The sequence below is a fragment of the Rattus norvegicus genome, chromosome 4, assembly GCF_021556685.1.
Source record: "Rattus norvegicus strain SHRSP/BbbUtx chromosome 4, alternate assembly SHRSP_T2T, whole genome shotgun sequence".
Lineage (NCBI taxonomy): Eukaryota > Metazoa > Chordata > Mammalia > Rodentia > Muridae > Rattus > Rattus norvegicus.
Window position 1 is genome coordinate 58,127,271 of NC_141537.1, and position 20,230 is coordinate 58,147,500.

At 43.4% G+C, this 20,230-nt stretch overlaps 1 protein-coding gene across 3 annotated transcripts in view; it reads left to right on the forward strand.

The window, feature by feature from the left end:
- The window catches only part of Snd1 (staphylococcal nuclease and tudor domain containing 1), a 399,105-nt gene that overhangs the window by 219,684 nt on the left and 159,191 nt on the right, over window positions 1–20,230 (forward strand). For all 3 annotated transcript variants that reach the window (NM_022694.2, XM_087659177.1, XM_087659178.1), the window contains 1 exon segment: window positions 11,275–11,347. In NM_022694.2, coding sequence (NP_073185.2) covers window positions 11,275–11,347 — 73 coding nt within the window.

The following is a 20,230-nucleotide window of genomic DNA, read 5'->3' on the forward strand; positions in this document are numbered from 1 at the left end:
TGTGATGGAGGTGTCTGTATCCCAGCACTCCTGCCTGAGAGAGGAGATGGAGGGGAGTCACCCAAAAGCCCCAGGGCCGGGCCTGCAGTATGCAGCTATGCAGCACAGAAACAGGAAATGCCCTGCACACACACACACACAGAGTAAATGAACAACAATGTAACACTTTATGACTTAGTGAATGAAAGAAGTCAGTGGACTTGTATGACATATTTCCAATTTGTTAAAGATCTTGAGCTGAAAAGCAACAAGTTTCATCACTGTATAGTGTGGAATTTGAATGTGTGTTCCCTGCAAATATTCGTGTACTTTGAAATGTTAGAACTGCTATGTTCTGTTACAAGTTGTCTTAGTTAGGGTTTCTGTTGCTGCAACAAAAACACCAAGACCAAATCAAGATGGAGAGGAATGGGTTTATTGGGCTTACACTTACAAATCATAGTCCATCATTGGAGGAAGTCAGGACTGGAACTCAAGCAGGTCTAGAACCTGGAGGCAGAAGCTGATGCAGAGGCCATAGAGGGGTGCTGCTTACTGACTTGCTCCCCCTGGCTTGCTCAGCCTACTTTCTCACAGAATCCAGGACAACCAGCCCAGGGATGGTACCACTCACAATAGGCTGGACCCTCCCCTAGTGATCACTAGTTAAGAAAATGCCTTACCGCTGGATTTCAAGGACACATTTCCTCAATGCATTTCTTCTGTGATGGTTCTAGCCTGTGTCTAGTTAACACAGAGAACTAGACAGCACACAAGGTATAGATGGCATGGGTTCATCCAAGCTTCAAGAAAGCAGAGCTTGTTAGGAACAGTTGTTTATTTTGCATATGATGGTTTAGCATCCATTTCTTTTCTCTCTCTCTCTCTCTCTCTCTCTCTCTCTCTCTCTCTCTCGGGTTACAGGTGATGAGAATAATAGTGGTGAACAAGAAAGGCGATTAGATTGAACTCTACAAAGCATACAATCCTAGAAGGATAGGCATTAAATAATTAAATATCTAGATTAGTACATCTAGATAATACTTTTCCCATTTCTTTGCCTTTCTCGCCTGTTTTCTTAGCTCTTTTTCATCCTACTTGTTATTAGCACTGCTTGCCTTACATCTTTTTCTATTCCATCTCTCATTTCTATTAAATTTTCCCATGAGTGTCTCCTTGAAATTCGTCATTTTTGTTCAGCCTCTGTTCTTATGTTCTCAATAGTTTAATGGTACAGCTTTAAATAAACCAAAATTTCTCACTTTGAATCTAATGACCTCAACAAGTGAAAATTCTCTTTGAATAAAACTGGAACTACTGAACGGTGTTAAAAACAGCTTTCTCTTCCCTGATTATCCTCCAGTCTCTATAACACCAAGGTACTTCTGGCTTTTCGCTTGAGCATCATAGAAAGCAGAAGTAGATGAATGCTTGTCTGGTCTCTTCACCAGGTGTATTACCTCATGCCAGAGCAGGTTGGAAACCAGCACTGAGAATGGAAAGTGGCCTTTCTCTGAAGCAGCCTTCTGGCTTCCTTTCCTTTAACTCTGGAGATGGCATTCCCCCCCCCCCCACCCTATTTTTGGATTGCAGTTTGGTGTTACAGTCATGAGGTTGCTAATTGGCTTCAGCACGTGGTGGAGATTCAGGGGAGGGGTTCAGTGTTGGGGAGCAGGGTAGATCAGCTATTGCAAGTGGATATGATAACAGGAAAATGCATTAAAAGAGCTGGCGTGGGGAAGTGATTTGAAGACACAGCTGAGTGTGAGGAAATTTAGCTTTTTCCCTTTCTTCAGAAAAGATGATGCACTCAACATCCAAATAGCAGTAATCAATCTGCATTTAAGGCAGCACAAATGGCCACTTCTGGAGAGCTGTATAATGCCTCCATTTCCAGTGAGTTTTCTCCTCTAGGATATTAAGAGGATCTGCTCAGTCCCTCCATCCTCTTTTCCTCCTTCCCCTCCCCTGGTTCTGGTGTCAGCTGTGGGGGCTCACTGGTGACTGAGGGGAATGGGGAAGTTGGAGCCCCTTCACTCTACTTGCTCCCCTAGGTGCCAGGTTTGTAGAGAGTTCCGCCTGTCATGGTCAGATAATAAGCTGGTAATAAGCACGTCTTGCATAATATTTCCTGCAGTCATTGGTCTGTGATGATTGTATTCCTTCAGACGACATTGTTCCGGACTTGCCTTTCTGGACGTCTGATCACAGTCACTGCTCCTCAGTGCCTGAAGCTGGGCCCTTCGCACAGTTGTGCATTGTTTGCCTTCTTCCTGTCTTCTGAGCTACCTTCTGGGCCCTTCCAGAAAATGTGCATGCATTTGAAGACCATCAGATAGAGAATATGATTTTAATCTGAAATAAACCGTAACGGTGAAGTGATAACTGATTGAGGAGCACAGTGTAAACAGCTCTAACCACTGTAAAGCAAGTCCCATTACGTGACCTTTTATGGCAGATTTAATCTTCATTACTCTAGCAATTGTAACCATGGTTATAAGCAAAGAGAACAAGCATGAAGCAGACAAGCTTAAATTTCTCTGCATGCTTGACTTCTTTCTTCCTCTTGACTCTGAACTCCTTCATACACAGTTGTGGTTCTATTGTGTCTCAGTAGCCATCACCTGATTAATGTGAACACAAGCAGGATGCCATGACGCTTGCTTGATTCAGCCCCTCTGCAATGGCAGGTGGCAGAGCTCCCTGCGAGCTGAGATTATGTTAGGCGTATCCCTAGCCTGCTTGGTTATCATCCTTAGCAATCCCCTCGAAGGCTGATAATCTGAGTAATTAAGCACTGATCCACCAATGCTCAGGTTTGTGGCTGCTCGAGAATCCACTTCACAGCTTTCTTTCATGTGCCAGCGTCTTGGCTTCTCAACTTCTGGTAACCTCCCTCGTGAATCTCTCTTTCATCCTAAGCTGCCTCTGTTCCCCCTCCTGCTTTGGACCCAGAAATTGAGAAGGATTACTTCCCATTCCTTCTGCTTTTGCATCAGGTTCAGAGAGCTGAGTCTCCAGAGGATGCCAGCCGGTTCAAGTCAGCATTGCTTACACTGGAAAAGCGTTTTCTAAAAACCTGTGCTAAATGTGTGTTACTTTTCACTCATCTCAAAAGACACATTGCATTTTCCTCTAACTGGACTGGTGAGATGGCTCAGGGTAAACGTGCTTGCTACCAAGCCTGATCAGCCGGATTTGATTCCCTGGGACCCACATGTTAGAAAGAAGGGAGAGAACTAGCTGTCAATCCCCCTGCATAAAAAGTAATTCAATGTAGTTTTTAAAAAGTAATGTAATCAATTCTTTAACTGCCTTATGTCTGTTAGACAACATACCATATCAAGTTTATTATGATAAATTCAAGAATTCAAAGTGCATAGATGATTTAGATAAATAAGTAGTTGCAAAAGCAAAGCTACATTTGAAGAGTGAGCCCCATGTAAGAATTACCTGAATCTGAGAGTATTCACCAACAGTGTCCATGGGAGCCATCGTGTGATGGGCTTAGAGCCAGTGATGCTAAGGCAAATAGAAGTCTGCTATGTTGGTTCTCTTTTCTTCCTAATGACCATGTATTTCTACCTAGCACCAGCACTCCTTTGGTCCTGATGTGAGCATCTGCTTATCTGCAACAACAGCTCCTCCCCTCTGTCCGCTGTGAGCTCATCCCTCCTCTTCTCCTTTCCCTTCACTGCACACCATTGTTATGCCTCTCGCAGTAGCGTGTGCCTTCATCTCCGTCTTATATTAGTTTTAGATGAGAGGATGACCTGCAGTTCTTTGCTGTTTGCTTCACGGCCTCATAATGCCTACTGACTCATTAGTCCACCCCCTCCCTAGACTGGAGCACTCCATTTCCTCATTTCCAGTCTGTGTGCTCTCCATCATCTTTCTTATCAGTAGTGCTCACTTCTGTTGAAAGTGCAGCTGCATAATCTTAGTCGGTCCCCACACACCTGCCATTCTGCACCTGCGTCTGCTCTGTGCCTCATTTTCTCAATAGCAGGGCCCTGTTGCTTTCTCCAGCTGCCCAGGAACCAGTAGAGAGACTAAAGGAACTGTTTATTGCAGCTATGCCTGGTTCATGCTGAAACACCATATTCCTTAGTGTGGCCGAAAAGAGTGAGAGGTGTCAGAGAGTTAGCACTTCTCATCCTCTCTTTGTTTGATTTATAACCTTTTTGTTGAGATTATTTTCCCTTCTAAGTCATCTTCCATAACTATCATCACAGTCGGGTAGTTCTTTCTATTGTTTAAAGTAGTCTGAGTTCTGTGCCTCCTCCCTGTCATGCAGACTTCTGCTCATCCAGAGCCCTGGCATGTGAGAGGGAGATGGATTCCTGGTGCGATGCCCTAGGGCTTGGATCATGACATGGTGCTTCCAGCAGGACCAGCAAGCGTCAAATGGTGCCTCTCCATGGGCACTATCCATGTCCCTAATTTGAAGCATTTTCAGCATTCTATAAAGGCATTTATTTGCTCATTTTTACGAGGCACACTTTAACTGAACTGGATGGCCTTGTGCTTATATAATAACGAGAGCGCAGATCTGTGTTAAATGCTGTAACAGACATTAAGCACATTATCCCAACTAATCCTCAAAGAGCCTGCAGTCTAACTAGAAAGGAAGATGAGAACATGAAGCAACGCAGATTGGTCTGTTGCCATTTATAGTTCCGTTCTAAACTTAGTGGTAACACACACACGTACAGGGACACACAAACTCTGAGACTACCATTTCAGAGGAGTTCATAGACACTTCATGGATATAAAATATAGTTCACCCCACACCTAGCTTTATCCTTAGAATTACTGATAGAGTAGCTTTTTCTCTTTTTTTTAAGCAGAATTTTTTGTTTGTTTGGGTTTTCTTCGTTGTAATTTATAGCATAGTTTTATGTAGCCCAGGCTGACCTCAGACTTGCTGCATGGCCGAGGATGGCTCAGAATATCCAAATCTACTGCCACCTCCCAAATGGTAAAATTGCAGGCCTGAGTCACCTTGCTGAGCTCTACTGTGTGTTATGACGTGGTTTGACAGTGGCTGCAGACGTTTATTTGTCTGTCTATACACATGAACGGGCTACCCTCAGAACGGGCTACCCTCAGAACGGGCTACCCTCAGAAGCCAGAAGAGGTTGTTGGATCTGCAGGAGCTAGAGTTAGAGGTCGAATTGAGCCATCTGACTTGAGTGGTAAAAACTGAACTCTGGTCTTCCTCAAAAGCAATAAGTGACTTTAACCACTGAGTCACTTCCTTGGCTCTCAAGTATATGGCTGCTCTTTTCATGTTGTAGCGAAGAACGTGGACGGGCAGATGCGGTGAGAGAAGCAAAGCTCTAGGGGATGCATATAATTCAAAACAGATGTAGAGTGCACCAATGTTATGTTTTATGTTTTAAAAAAGAGAGCCAAGAATATGTTTTGTAGAGTACAGGTGTGGTGAGGTGGGAAAGTTACCCCCAGGGGCCCATGCTGAGGCATCCCTTAGCCCTGAGGTACCAGCCATATAATGGCTTTAGTATACAGTAGAGTTTATTTAGGGCATGGGAAGGGAAGTTGAGAAGGGAGCAGAGGCAAAGAGGGGAGGGGAAAGGAGAGGAGAAGTCAGCCAAGAACACATGGAGAGAGGGGAAGTGGGTAGAGAGAAAAGGGAGTTAGGGAGTCAGGGAGAGTAAGAGGCAAGGAGGGGCCAAACAGCCCCTTTTGTTGTAAAGCAGGCCTACCTATGTTACCAGTTAACTGTTGGTGGAGCCTCGAAGAAGTGCTAGCATAGAGTACCTAAGAAGAAATGCTAGCATAGCGTACCTAAGGAAAAGTGGACTCAATTCAGCTAAAGGCTGTGGTTTTGACTCTTATGCTAGCATAGAGTACCTAAGGAAAAGTGGACTCAACTCAGCTAAAGGCTGTGGTTTGCAATCAGAGGCAGATATGAACTGGGACCACATGGTAGGTACTTTGAAAGTAAAGTGTAAGGAATAAAAATTTTTCTTTGTATGGTAAGGGTGCATTAACTGAGCGTACACCACTACTACCCTAGCATACGTGAAGTCCTAGGTTTGGTTGCTACTACTGCCGTCGTCATCAGCAGCAACAGAATCCCATCCACTTTCTGTTTGGCCTTTATTTGGAACCTAAGCAGGGAAATAAAATGATGAAGGGTCATGGTGGTGATTTACAATAAGGAATCAGTTAGTAAGCAGCATCAAAATTGGCTGGTAAATTTATTTTAAATTTTTGTATAGTTATCTTGGGCTAGACTCTGAATCCAGAGAGTTATAAAAGGACACAGTGAGCACCATGAAGAAAGAGGAAAGTGCTGCATGTAGCAGATGAAACAAGCAGAACCGAGGGACATCTCGGTACCCGATGACCAGAGATAGAAGATGCTGGTGCCGAGGCAGTCAGGCGTCTAGACTTTGTGTCCTTTCTTGACCATCATCTCCCCGCTGTGTGTCCTTTCTATCAAATGCAGTTTTTTCTCTCCATTATATTATTGTCTTAGAACTTTTTATGTATGAAAGCAGCCTCTTTGCAAATCTGCAAAAAGCTACTGCTCTCTAGGAAAATTCATGTAAACACTCCGTAGTTTTTGGTCCCCTGGCTAATTGGTAGATGTTTCTAGTATCTTTGCTGAAGCTCCTGTTATACCTAAAGTAAGACTTCATCATGTGGCAGCTATTATCTGATCTCAATAAAAATCAAAAAGGTTTATTGAAAAGTTTGTAAATTAACAAAACTGTTCAGAGTAACAGTCCACTATCCCTAATTGGCAGCACAGTGGTTGCTTTAGGATAGGCCTGTTAATTGGCCCAGTGTAGATGTACCAACCTCTGCCTTAGTGAGGCCTCATTCTTGGAAGTTGTTAGGGTGCAGTATAGCACACAAAACCTAAGAGTGGCCCGCATGGAAACTGTCTTCTACACTGTAGCACCCAGCAGTCTGACTGGGCCAGGGAGAACCCTAGAAAGCTGTTTTCATCCCTCTTCTGCTCGTCTCCCTTTCTTGTATCTGGCTATACACCAACTCCTCCTGGCCAGTGGCAGCTTTTGTCCATTCTTGACACTGTTGGCGTTTCTGGCTCCATACTGCTACATCTCAGAGAATGAAGCTTTGGAGAGGAACAGGCTGTGTTCTACCCCACAGCTTCCCTGGCTGGTCTCTACACCCAGCTTCCCATGCTGAGGCTATACCTATCGAGGGGAAGCAGAAGAACTTCAGAAGAAAAGAGTTTGATTCACTGCCTAACAGAAAGGGATATAGAGCCAGAGCCATGTTTATAGCCTGTAGGGCAAGATCCCCTGGAGCAGTGTCAGTGTGCCCTGTGGCACCCAGGTATTTGTGGTTGCAGTCGTGCCTTTGACCTACCTACCAGTATCCAATACACAGTATTTCCTGAGATAACTGGGGAGAGCAACACCGAGAAGTGCCTTCGGGACAGCACACATGGCTTTCAGCCAAGCGTGGCTCTTTTTGACTTCATGCCTGTAGTTGGTCCTGGTGTCTGTCCTTATAGACATAAAGTATGGATGTTTACAGCTTGGCAAAGGATGTAGGTTTGGCCCAACTCAGATTCACAAATCCCTCTTGCTTAGTGACTTCCTGAATGTCACCTGAATAGTTAACTACCGTCATGCTGGTCAAGTTAGTCTTGAGCTCCTGGGCTTCACCTCCCTGGTAACTGGGAATGCCAGCCCAGGCCTTGATATCACAAATGAATAGGGATCTGGGACATGGGGTTCTGCCTCAAACATTCTTGCTTCACTGGATGCATAATGCTGTTACTGGTCTTTAGTATAAGTAAAAATATTCATATGAATAATAATTTGGAACTGGCTATGCTATCAACTTTGGAAAAAAGAATTTCAATTTACTGTGCTTAATTGACACCAAACAGAAAATGACAACGATATTGGTCCAGAAACATTTAGAACATGGGGTTGGGGATTTAGCTCAGTGGTAGAGCGCTTGCTAGGCCCTGGGTTCAGTCCCCAGCTCCGAAAAAAAGAAAAAAGAAAAAAAAAAAAAAAGAAACATTTAGAACTTTTTCTGTTTGTGCAGGGATAGCACACTTCATGTACACCTTCACTGTTAGCTTTTGAACGTGCTAAACTTGATCTAATTTAACCATCATAGCTTAAGTATAAAACAACCTATCTGAAGATTTTTCAGTATAAATGCCCTGATGCAAGGCAGCACGTGAGATTCCGGTTTAGGAACAAAGCAGAGCACATCTTGTTACTAGGACTTGGTTTTAAAGAACTATCTTGTTTTCAGTGTTACGTCTACATTGGTGTTCACATTTTCTATTTTCACCTCGCTAGCTCCTTGCTTCTCCCTGGTTAAGTCCCGGGTCTGGGGTCACAGAAAGAAACAGAATCGGAGCTTTCTCTATACTTCACTACTTTTTGCCTGGCCTTCTAATTTACGCGAGAGTCCTTTGTGTTTTTCTTCATGTATGAGTTGTTTTCTAGTCAGGGAAGTCTACCTGTTCAGCAGCTCTTTAACATGAACCTACCTGCTCAGAGGGCATATTTACTTATTTTGATGGTTCTTCAAATACCTGGGCCCTGGTGAACATTGAGAAAGCTCAGAGCCCTCTTGTGTTCTGGGGTGAGGTGCACCCAGGTAGGAGTCAGTGTACCAGGCTTTTTAATAGCTGATTCACTAAATTTATAGTGGCCAAATCTGGAGTCTGTTGTTGGTAGCAGACGTTGTAAAAATGGGGCTTTAAGAAGTAGAAGAGACTCATTTATGGCTTCTAGTTTCTGTCTCAACCTTCATGTTCTGACAGTTGCAAATCCTAGGAACTAAGCACATCCTTCCTAGGCAGTTAGCCCTAGTCAGTGACCATCAGCAGAGTCCTGAGGGGTAACAGACTAATTGTGGTGCCTCCCCACCCCGCATCCATTTGCAGTTGAATCCAACTGAAGAGTAACCTTGGCATTCAAGGAACTGTGAAATGCCTTCCGAGTTACAGGTCAGATCAGAGTGTGCTTATGAGTCTTTTTTTTCTTGCTAACTAGCTATAGAATTAGCTATATAGCTTAGTTTAGAATAGACAGTAGACTGTCGTATGACTACCTAGAGGTATAAGGACCAGTCTACAGGAATCTAGAGGCTAGTGTGACAGATCTGTAGGTCAAAGTCTGTAGCAACAGGTTGCTTTCTCCACCAACTAAAAGATGTCAATGAAGGAACAGAGGTTTAAGAGAAGTCTTGGGGCGTTCCAATTGAGCCAGCATATAATATGGAGCAAGTTGTATGTCTACTCTTGGGTTATTAGTCTCTTTAAGGCTCAAACAGAAGTGCAAGAATTTACAAGAGCTTAAAGGAAAAACCACACAGTAGGCAAACTCTAATTCTTGCCGCTACCCAGAGGAGGTGAATGGAAAAGGTAAGCCAAAGAGGTCAGCCCAGTAGCTGGAGTTGAGCCTTAAAAAAAGAATAAGGAATCCCAAAGCAGTAGGGAGTTTCAAAGCATACTTGGGCTCTGGATAGTATCCAAAAGCAAATGAAAGGAAAAAACAAATAGTTAAGTGTTTCTTAGTCAGGACTCAGTAGGTCAAACAGACCCTGCCAAACCCCTTGGCAGCTCCTAAGGATTACACTAGAGGATGGAAATACTAGAAAGGAAAAGTCCTTTATCCTAAGGTGAACCTGCCTCCTGGGGGGGTGGCCCCCTAGTCTGATGTTTGACCTGCCCAATTGAATTAAGTCTCAGAAGGAAACAGGGCATATTTCCTAGAGCTAGATCCCGTTCCTTACTATAGCATATGCTATAACATGATGTAACCTGAGTTCTGTTCCTTGGACCTACATGGGAGGAGAAGAAAGCCTACTTCCCAAACTGCCGTTTGACCTGTGAAGGCATACATGCACATGCTCACACTAACATGTTAAATACATAAGAATAATGTTTTTAAATAGGTATCTATATACCTCAAATAGGGAAGATACCACAAACCACAGAAAGACTGTTGCTTAAGTCTACTTTGGTAAACCTTTTAGGTTATTGGGGTTGTTTACAGGAGCCATTCACAAACAGCCACACCACCAGAATTCCCCAGTGCAGACTTACAGCACTATACTTGCTCCGAGGATGCTTTACCACTCAGAGTCCCCCTAGGATCTGCTCACTGGAGGAAACAGCCATACCAAAAAAGGGACGCTTTGGTCTGTTGTTTTTGAAAAGCATTTCAAGTCAGACAGGTGAGTGACAGGTGACCTGGAATGACAGAGGGGCTCACTGAATTGTCAAAGCACCAGCTGCACGTAAAAAGTGTGGCTATGCTAAGTGGTACTGAGCAGTGCCTCCCTGACTTGGTTTGTTGAGGTTAGGTTAAAGACTTGACACTGAGAATAACCTCTTCAGAGAGGCACTGCCACCACTTCAGTATAGGCCCAAGGAGGAAGTGTGACCAAGGGTTCATGCACATCTCTTTCTGGTCCTGTTCTACCAACTTCCTTTAGAACACAGAAACCCTACAAAGGCTAGAGTAGGGACCTCTTGGGACCTCTACTGTGCTGAAGTCTAAAGCTAACAGAATGTACCCACATGGGCCTTCTCTAGAAGTGGAAGGGCTCAATAATTTAACCAACCAGCTCTCTCTCCACCATGGCTCTTCCTGCATCACCAGTGACCATGCCCAATTGTGCTGGGTAGTTGAGAGGTGGAAGATTGGTACCAACAACTAACTCATGGCCAAATATGTGAGTTCATGAGTTAGTTGTGAAATCCTGTTGTTACCACCTCACAACTAATTTGGAATCAAGTTTACTATTGGTTATATAATACTCGCCCCACCCACCCATGGCTTTTCTATACAATATTGCTTCATTCCAGGCAATTTATCTTTTTACCTGGGAGGAACTTATTTCCATTAGAATTGGAACACTAGCTACATATTTTGCATTTAAAATGTTTCATGTGATTAAGCACTGAAACATTATTACTTGTGCTTCTTAAGAGTGTGAGCTTCCAACTGATTCTTCTTTTGTGCCCAGAACAATGCCTTTAATTTGGAAACAAGTAAGGGAGTTCTCTGATTACCAGGCACTCAGTTAGCTGAGACTGGCAGCCAAGTCCTAGTGACTGGGCTGGACAGAAGAGCAGTTTACAATCCTTCAGCGACTGCACCTCACAGTCTGGCTGCTCGTGGTGTACACCGTGGCTTGAGTAGTGGCACATCCCATGTCAACAGTCCGTGTTCCTTTCCCCACACCCCCAGCCCCAGACGCTTCCCTGGTATGGCTTTTATCTTCATGGGTTTTCCTCTTTTACCCTTACAGAGCAATTAAGAATGGCAAAGGATTGCACAGCAAGAAGGAAGTGCCCATCCACCGAGTTGCAGACATTTCTGGGGTGAGTTGTGGCCTTGAATCCTACTGTGGGCTCAGCCTCCAAGAGCCAGTGTGTTTCTTACTCCTAAAGGACTCTGCTTATCTGTTTTCTGTAGCTTTGTGCTTTTCAAGCCCTATATGAGTTTTCCAGGGTATTTTTAAGGCATGTGTAGTAATTCTGGTTTACACTGTGGATAAGGTTAATTTAAAGCTCCCATTCTGTTTCTTTACCTGAGCTGTCTCTATAATGCTTCCTCATTATTAACTGTTAATGAGTTTAGAAGATACTGTATATTTCCTCATTGTACTGAAGTAAAATTAGCTCTCTGGGTTTTGGGGTTTTTTTTTTTTCCCCCTCTCTCTCTGGGTTTAATACCTATTTTATTCTGTGAATGAGAACTCTTCATGTTAAAAGGTTAAGTGTAGGTTATAAGAGAAGTCTAAGAATTACTTGTGACTTCTTAATGAGTTCGTCTTCACAGTTTTTCTATAACTGGAACAGAACGGAGGAATATGTGACCGTCCTTAGAGATAATAAATAAAGACAGTATATAAAAGAATCAATGACAAATACTTCTCCCAACAGGCTCTGTCCCTAGCAACAGTTTGCAGCAAAGACTTGCCCTTGCTAAGATCTCTTCTGACTGAGCGGTGTTCTGCTCGTTGAGGATTTCCTCCAAAAATACTTAGTGACTGCCTACTGTGTGTAGGAACTATTCTAGGTGCTATAAATATAACAAGACAGGATGGAACGGGAGAGGGAGAGGGAGAGGGAGAGGGAGAGGGAGAGGGAGAGAGAGAGAGAGAGAGAGAGAGAGAGCGATCCCTACATTCAAGCGAGAACAAGATCAAACAGTGCCTGTGAAGAAAAGCACTGCCAGCTAAGGGGAGGAGGCAAATGCCAGTGTCGATTCCACTCTTATGACCAGGGAAGGCACCCAGGATGCACAACTTCTGCACAAAGGCCAAGCAGGGTTTGGTGTGTGCCATAGGTGAGGTGGACCACATTGCATCAAGAACTGAAGGAAAAGGGACCAGTGATTCTTTGCATAGACACACAAGGAATGAGCCTTGAACCTCAAGATGGCAATACCAGTGTAAACAAATTATTCCATTGCTCAGCCTGAGCCCAAGCAGAGACGAACTTGAGTGCAGTGTTTTCTCCTTATATCCTGTTTACATGCCTGGTCATGGCCTTTCCCTCTTGCTCCTATTGTAGTTTATGAAAGTCTGTCTGGTTAAATCCCCCATGTGTGGGTGTCCACATACCCCAATAGAAACAGTGGGACTAAGTCGAGCTTTTCTTTGAATATAGCTAGTTAGCCTAGGCGGCAGATTAAACAGGGTTGCCTACGTCCCATGACCTAGGAGTCAGTCTCAAGGGTGGGGTCTCTTGTCCTTAGGTGAGATGTGGTGAGATGCTTGTTTTTGTGGCTTAGAATCTTGAGAAGAAACTTTCTGGTAATGGCCATTCAGCCCTTAGTGTGTGCAGTGCGTCTGCTAAGGCTATTGTTGCCCCCCAGCATGTGGCTATTCAGCCTGTTTTCTCTGTGGCTTAGCCCGCTGAGTTATCCTGTTATACATGTTATTAATTTCTAAAGGTATGTGCTGTGGTATTCTCAACAATATTCTCCGTAATGTTCTTTTGCTGACAAGGTTGGTATAATCATGAGGCATAATTTTGGTATAATTTGGGGGACTGTTCAGCTCCAGGGAAAGAAAATGTTATAAATACTTGTTTTGTAAAACACAATTGAGGCTCCTGTACAAGTGGACCATCTGCCTGTGGAAATGTTTATGTAAAACTGACACTCTAGGATCTTTCCAGAGCTGAATGAAACCTTCGGAAACGATGTCATTTAAAATGGAAAACAAATTTTAAACAAATTAAGTAAATCACACTAGTATGAGCTGCACCGCACCCCCCCCACCCCCCAATAATAAAAAGAACACCTTGAAGATATGCTCTCCTCGTAGCTCAAGGTCACATTTTGGCTCCTGATTTGTCCTGGCAGTGAAATCCTAAGGAAGTTAGTAGAGTAGAGGTGTGCTGCCATGGTTGTCCTCTTAGGACCTCTGAGGACAGAGTCAGGAAATCTGTAGCACTGTCTTAGACACTGTCTCTCACCCTTCTGGTTTTTCGAGGCGTTTCTTAACCCTTTCATTGCTAGCGTAGATGTCAGTCATGCTTGTGCAAACTTGCCTTCATTTTTATCATTATCATGATTGATATTACTATTCCTAACCCACAGACTCATCCTTAAACCCTGGCTCATTTTTGTACCTATTTTTATTCTCTTTTCTGTGTGGAAAAAAAAATGCTTTGCTCTTAAGTTATTTAAAAATAAATGCCAGTTAAATGTCCCTTCGTGACCACATAAATAAGAGAGGGAAGCTTGAGCAGGTGGAAGACTGGAAGCTATTCAATTTAAATAGATGTCAGGTATGACCTTGTCTGCCTGGATCACAAATTAGTCAGCTAAGACTGCAATTTTTTGTGCCCCATGTAATAGAAGAGGTTTGTCTTCCCCTTCTCCCCTCCCTGTCCCTCCATCACAGTGTTGAGTATGGGTTGGGTGCCCTTGTGCCATTTAAGTGAGATGTATGGGCTTTCTGCTCCCTAGAGCATGCTGGCAATTTTGCTGTCTGAGGGACAGGTAGGCATATAGGGTCATGGGCAAGCAGTGTGCAGCTGATGGAAAATGGACCCCTAGTAATGACAGTGTAATGTACACATATAATAGCTTCATAAAAGATTCTTAATCTCTCTTAAATTTTCAGCTGTGTCTCACCACCACCACCACCCCCATTGCCCCATACTGACTCTCCCTATAGTTTCAGGTCATGATAAATGGAAGATTTTGTTGAGCTGACAGTGTATGCACTATGATGCCAAAATAATTTACTGTGAACTATTATTTATGCCTAATTCTTCCCTCTATTCTCCTCCCACCACAGTGCATATCTCTAGAAAAAAAAAAAGATAGGAATAAATATACACTCTGTCTTCTAAAGACACTCAAGAAATGTTCTCTGCTGAAGATGTCCTGTCAGGACTGTGAGGCAAATAGCCTATGCGTTTTGTCCCGAGTTGACTGCATCTCGCTTTAGAAGTTAAGTTTGTACCCGTTCTTCATACCTCTTCTCTTGGGTTTTCATGAAGCTAAGGGTAGAAGATATGTTAGAAGATTTTTCATATGGCGATTTAGCAAAAGCAGTATCTTCTTGGTAGGATTCCTGATGGGAAGTAAGAATCTAGGCCTGGGAGAGATGTGTGGACGTCTTAGGAAGTAAGACTCTAGCCTGGTGTATTCTAAGAAGCAGGTCTTTGTTTATGAATGACAGGTATGTTTAGCATTAGGTTGAGTCTTAACAGATTACCTACGTCATACCAATTAATTGGACTCTTTTTACCAAAGTGCTAAAAAAATTGACCCATCTGTATCTTTTGCATTTATTTTCAGAGTGACTTCTAAGGAAGAAAAAATGCTCACCGCTGGGCTAATAACTTAGGTCCTAAAGAAATGATTGGTTAGTTGGCAGAGGCAAGAGGATCACCCAGTGAGTTCAGCCAGCCTGGTCTACATAGTGAGTTCCAGGCCAGCCAGGGCTACAGAGTGAGACAGTGCCTCGTACACAAGAAGTGGCAAGCTTCTTTTTTTTCTCATTTTTCCAGGTATAGAGTGTGGGCTTTTTGAGCACAAGCCATATACTTTTCTGTAATCTGATTTTCTTTTGGGGTAAGATACCCTGAAATAAATCCACACAAACTTGACAGGCATGGTTCTAGATCTTTTTTGTTTGAAGGGCGGTTCTATGATGAGTGCTCCATTCACGCATCTACGGCTCGGTTGTCAGGGAGTTTAGTTGTTCCCGATCCTGCCTGTCCTATCCTTGCTACTATAGAAAAGTTGGGCTTTACATGTCAGTAGAATATAAGGCCATTCTTTATCTTAGGTGTATTATTGTTTTTCCCTCAGCCTATTCTGCAGTAAATACAGTGTTTTATAGATAGAGTATAAAACGGGAAACAAAATAGGACTGGTGCATGGCTAACTTTTGTTCTGGTAGATGAGACAAATCAATTATGATTCAAAAGCAGCGAGAGAGTGCAAGTTTCCCACTCCTTGGGGCAGCCAGTGCTGCTAGTGCACATTGCTCCCCTGCCTCCGTCTCTTCCTCTCCCATCTGTGCAGCAGAAGCTATAATGATCGGGTGTGTGTGTGTGAGACTTCCTCTCCTGTCAGCTCTGGTCTCTTTGTTCTGATGCTTGAGGAATTTTAATGACTGTGTGTTGTTGATTGCAGACACCAAGAGTGGTCAGAGCCTGTGCCCAAAACCCTCTTCAGCCATGTTTCCTCTAGCTATGCTGCTGGGCTCCATGTTTGCTGTCCTGAGCAAACATAAGAAGAGCTACTTGACTGTCTGGTCCATGTTCTCTCGGGCAAGCATGTTGTGCTCCATGTGTCAGAGTTGGAGCTGTGATCAGAATCTGTGGTGGTAACAGTGTTTGTGTCCCCTGGGCCCTTTCTGGACCCTATGCTTCGTTTGACAGCTTTTCCTTACTTAAGAGAAGATACTGCGTTCGCTGTTCTCTTCTGTCTTGAAGCGGTTGGACTGCAGTATGCAGCTAATTGACTTGGATTCTCTCCACACAAAAAAACATGCCCCAGAGCTCTGCAGCACTCCGAATCTCTAATGGCAGGGGACTGCTAGATTAGCAAGCTGCAGAGAAGGTCTGAGGCGTTCAGTTTTATTTTGTTTTAAAACAGGAGCTCACTGTATAGTCCAGTCTGGCCTCGCCATCCTCCTCCTCCAACAAGACTGCTGAGATTATATGCATGTGCTACCATGGAGGTTCTCTGTCTTACTGTTTCCGTGGTCTGTCTTCCTTCCTCCCTCCCTTCCTTCCTTCCTTCCTTTCCTCTCCTTCCACTTCCTCTTTCATTTCCCTTCCTCGAACCCCACCCCACCATCTCTGTAGAAAAGTTCAATGTCATCAAGAAGACATTGATTGTGGCAGAAAGTCTGAGTTAGTCCGTTGCCCTTACCCTTGTGGTTTGAGGGAGGAGGGAGGATTGGCCTCTAGAGTTCTGTGGCTAATCCTTTTTTTTCTTCCCTTCATCAAGGTGCCCAGAATTGCAGGAACATCACTGTCTTCTTCCAAATAAATCAGTGAGAACTTTCCCAGGATTATATTTCAGCCTTGACTACAGTCAGTGGTGGTTATGTTTAAGTACTTCTTAGAGAGTTTTAATACATTTTTTGACTGAGTTGTATTTCTTTTGTGTTCTTTGTACAATGTAGGGCACCAAATTTAGGACATGGTCTCTGGCTTTTATTTAGTTTTGAGTATCAAGAAAATTGTTCAAGACTTTGAAATAAGCAGGAAGATTACTGAGTGTACTTTCTATAGACTGACTACTGGACACAGCCTTGTAAACTCTTTTGTGGTGATGCAATTCTGTGAGCTTTGCTTTGTGGATTTGCCTAGTCTGTTTTTCACCTTTGTTGTTTGAGAAGATGGCTCATGAAGGGCTGATGTGAGTCACATCCTGAAAACAGGTCCTTTAGAGACACAGCTGATCTCTGCTCTGAGAGAAATGTGTTCAGATTTGACATGTCACTCTATATTTTCATAAAGTAAGACTTAGGATGTTTTCATCAGCATTCCTAGTGACTCTGTCTGCTTCTTACTTTCCTCTCAGTCTTTCCCTCATCAATAAATGGGTTAAAATGAAGCTCTAAAGTGTCTGACTCCATAATGCTTGTTTGGACTGTCATTTTGTTCACTGGGAGATTTACCAGGTTGCGGCGGGGGGTGGGGGGTGGTTTCTAGAGATCACAGACAAGGAAGGCCAAGTCTTCTGCCACTGAACTCAGTCTCGGGCCTTGGGATATTTGAGACAGGGTCTTACTTGGTGGCCCAGGCTACCTTGAATTATGGCATCCTCTTGCCTCTCTCCTTAGCAATGGAATGTATAGGCTGACTCCATTATGCCTGCCATTCATTGGCCTTCTTTTGTTGGTAGAACAGTTAAGATTAGGGGTAAGAAGTCTGGACACTGACAGCAAGGTGCAGTATCTTGGCCATTGATTGGGTGTGTCCTGGCTCTGCTGCTTGATACCGCTGAAGAAATGCTGAGTCAAGTGACTTGCCTGAAACGTAGGTCACCATTAGAGGCAGGACACTTTGCTGCCTCTTATGAGGAAGACCTTTTTATCTCTGTGTACTCATGAATCTTGATGATGTCTTTCTGTCGTGAATTGTGATATTGAAAAGTTCTCTGCCACCATAAATAGACAAACAGACATAATTTTTGCCATGTTCCCTCTGATTTCTTGTTTAACTGTGACTTTACATAGGAGTACATGTGGATGAACTCCATGGCACTGGTGTCTGTCCAAGTTTGTTGTCTTGGTGTGATAAATACCATGACCAAAAAAACTTAGGAAAGGCTTTAGTTCATCTTGTAGCTTACAGTCTATAATGAAAGCACTTCAGAGTAACTAGAGGCAGGAACTGAAGCAGAGACCATAGAGGAATGTAGCTCTCTGTCATGCTTTTCATGGCTCCATCACCGTGGTGGTTTGGTTTTAATAGAACCCGAGATAACCCGTCCACAGGTGGCACAGTCCCCAGTGAGTTATTCTCCAACCCCAGCAGCCTTAGCTATCATTAATCAGGAAAAAGCACCAACACAGATTTGTCTGTCGGTCAACCCCTAATAAAGGAATTTTCTCAATTCAGGTTTCTTCTTTGGAGATGGCTCTGGCTTGTGTCAAGTTGACAGCAAACTTAACCAGCACAGGCCCCTAGATCCCATTTCAGTAAACAAAGCCATAACCTTTCTTTTGTTCAAAGAAAGTAGCAAGGAAATGGAAAGAGACCAGGGCCATTTTTCTGAACCAGATGTTTTTTCTTTGCAAAGAGAAGTGCTTCAACACATAGATTCTGCTGTTACTGGTTCATACTCTCTCACTCTCCCATTCTCTGAACACATGGCTATTGCTCTGTCGTTCTACTTCAGGAATCAGGAGTGCTTAAATGAGCCCAACAAGGCAAAAGCAAATGAATAGAAGGGTATTTTGAAGCCATTCACTAAGTTCCTGGTTCCTGAGCTGCATTGTGTGGCTGGGTTGTCTGATGTATCTTTCCCAAGTCCACAGTGATGTGGTGAGCCCTGAAGTTTCCTGCACTGCCCCCGCTGCATCTGCTTTGTCATCAGAACTACTTAGCCCTAGAATGAACCCATTTTGTCCTGTGGCTATTGCTTATGTAAACATTTCAAAGTAAGTCATTTTACTAACGTAGACATTCTGCTCGCTTGTATTGTAAGCCTTTATTTAGCATGTTTCTAACATATTCCCTACAGACTCTGTCGCACAGAATTTTGGAAACTCTGCAATGTTGACATCCAGATATTCTTGAATTAGAGCTCGGGGGACCTTTGAAATGGCCAGTAGTTATATGGCTCTCTTCTTCAGGATGTGGTATTTTAAGGAGGAAATTGGAGATTTCTGACACAATATTGGGTTTGGAAGGACATAAGCTGCTAGTGAAGTTTCTAATCTGGAGAAGACCTGTGCTATCTGTGCGCTGCTGTAGAGAGTGTGGATGCCTCCCTCATGGTCAACCAGGCCTGGTTACTTTCTGTTGTGTCATGTTTACCTAGCCCACAGTTTAGTGTTCTCAGATAAAGGACTTTCCTGCATTCCCTCTTTATCCCATTTAGAGGACGCACTCTTCTTTGAGTGCTGTCTCCTCCCCTTGGGACCAGGCTTTCTGCCTCCTGTGTTTATGTCCTTCGCATACGTCCTGTCCTCTGCTGTTTGTGAGCATTGACACAGTCCCATTACTGTGATCTTGTATGTGTTGATAAATAGGTACTTTTTCAACTTGTTTAGAGGTATTCTCTTTATTAGCTTCTAATTCCCTAAGGGGAATGAATTGCTTTTATATTTATTTACAGTGCCTTACTTAGATTTGATATGCTAAGTAACACACCTCAGGGAGTGAGCTTATATTTGGAAAAAACTAATGTTGGCTCTGCAAGGTCAGAGTTAACTACAGTTAGCCAATTAGGCAGGTGTGTAAGAGGTGCACGGAAGTAGTGTGTGCTTGTGGAGTGGAGTCAGATGAGCAGCATAGGCTCTTGTCTCAGATCATTGAAATTCAAGTCAGAACTCCGTTACTTACACTTAGTCACCCTGAAGAGATTATTAATGTTTCTGTTAGCTTTCCAATCTGTAAAATGGGTGTGATGGTGATGCTTGCTTTCTTGGATTATGGTGTGATTTTATGAATTAATAAATACATATATTCTGAACAATTGGCAGAACAAAAGCTCAACTAAGAGTGGTTAATACCTTGTGTTGATTGTTATTACTAAGTTACTTAACTATCTATCTAGCACACAGGAAGTCTTCTGTGAGTGACACACGTCATTATCTGTAGTATTTCTGTTTCAAACTCCTTTTCCCATTCAAGTTCAAAATCACTCCTCCTCGAGCTCTTTTACCATTGCCTTATCTCTTTCTGATGATGCATGTGTTTCCTTGTGGGCTTTTTCCCCCATGCATTTCTCATGTAAAATCAATGAGTGAACAACTAAACTGTATGTGTTTGATAAGAGCTTTTTAAATGCCAGACACGGCGCTGCATATCAAGGATTAAACCAGACAAATGTATTCTTTATGGACATACATAGTTGGTTATATAATTGTTATGGGATTGGAGCAGAGTCCGGTGAGAGTACATACTAATGATCACAGTTTTTTCAGCATGGCCTGACAAGGGAGTGGTGTCTGGAGCTAGAGTTGTGGCCATGGAAGCAGAAAGGCAAGTGGAATGTAGATCAGGGAAGGGACTAGGAGAACTAGATAGGAGATGAGGGGACAGGGC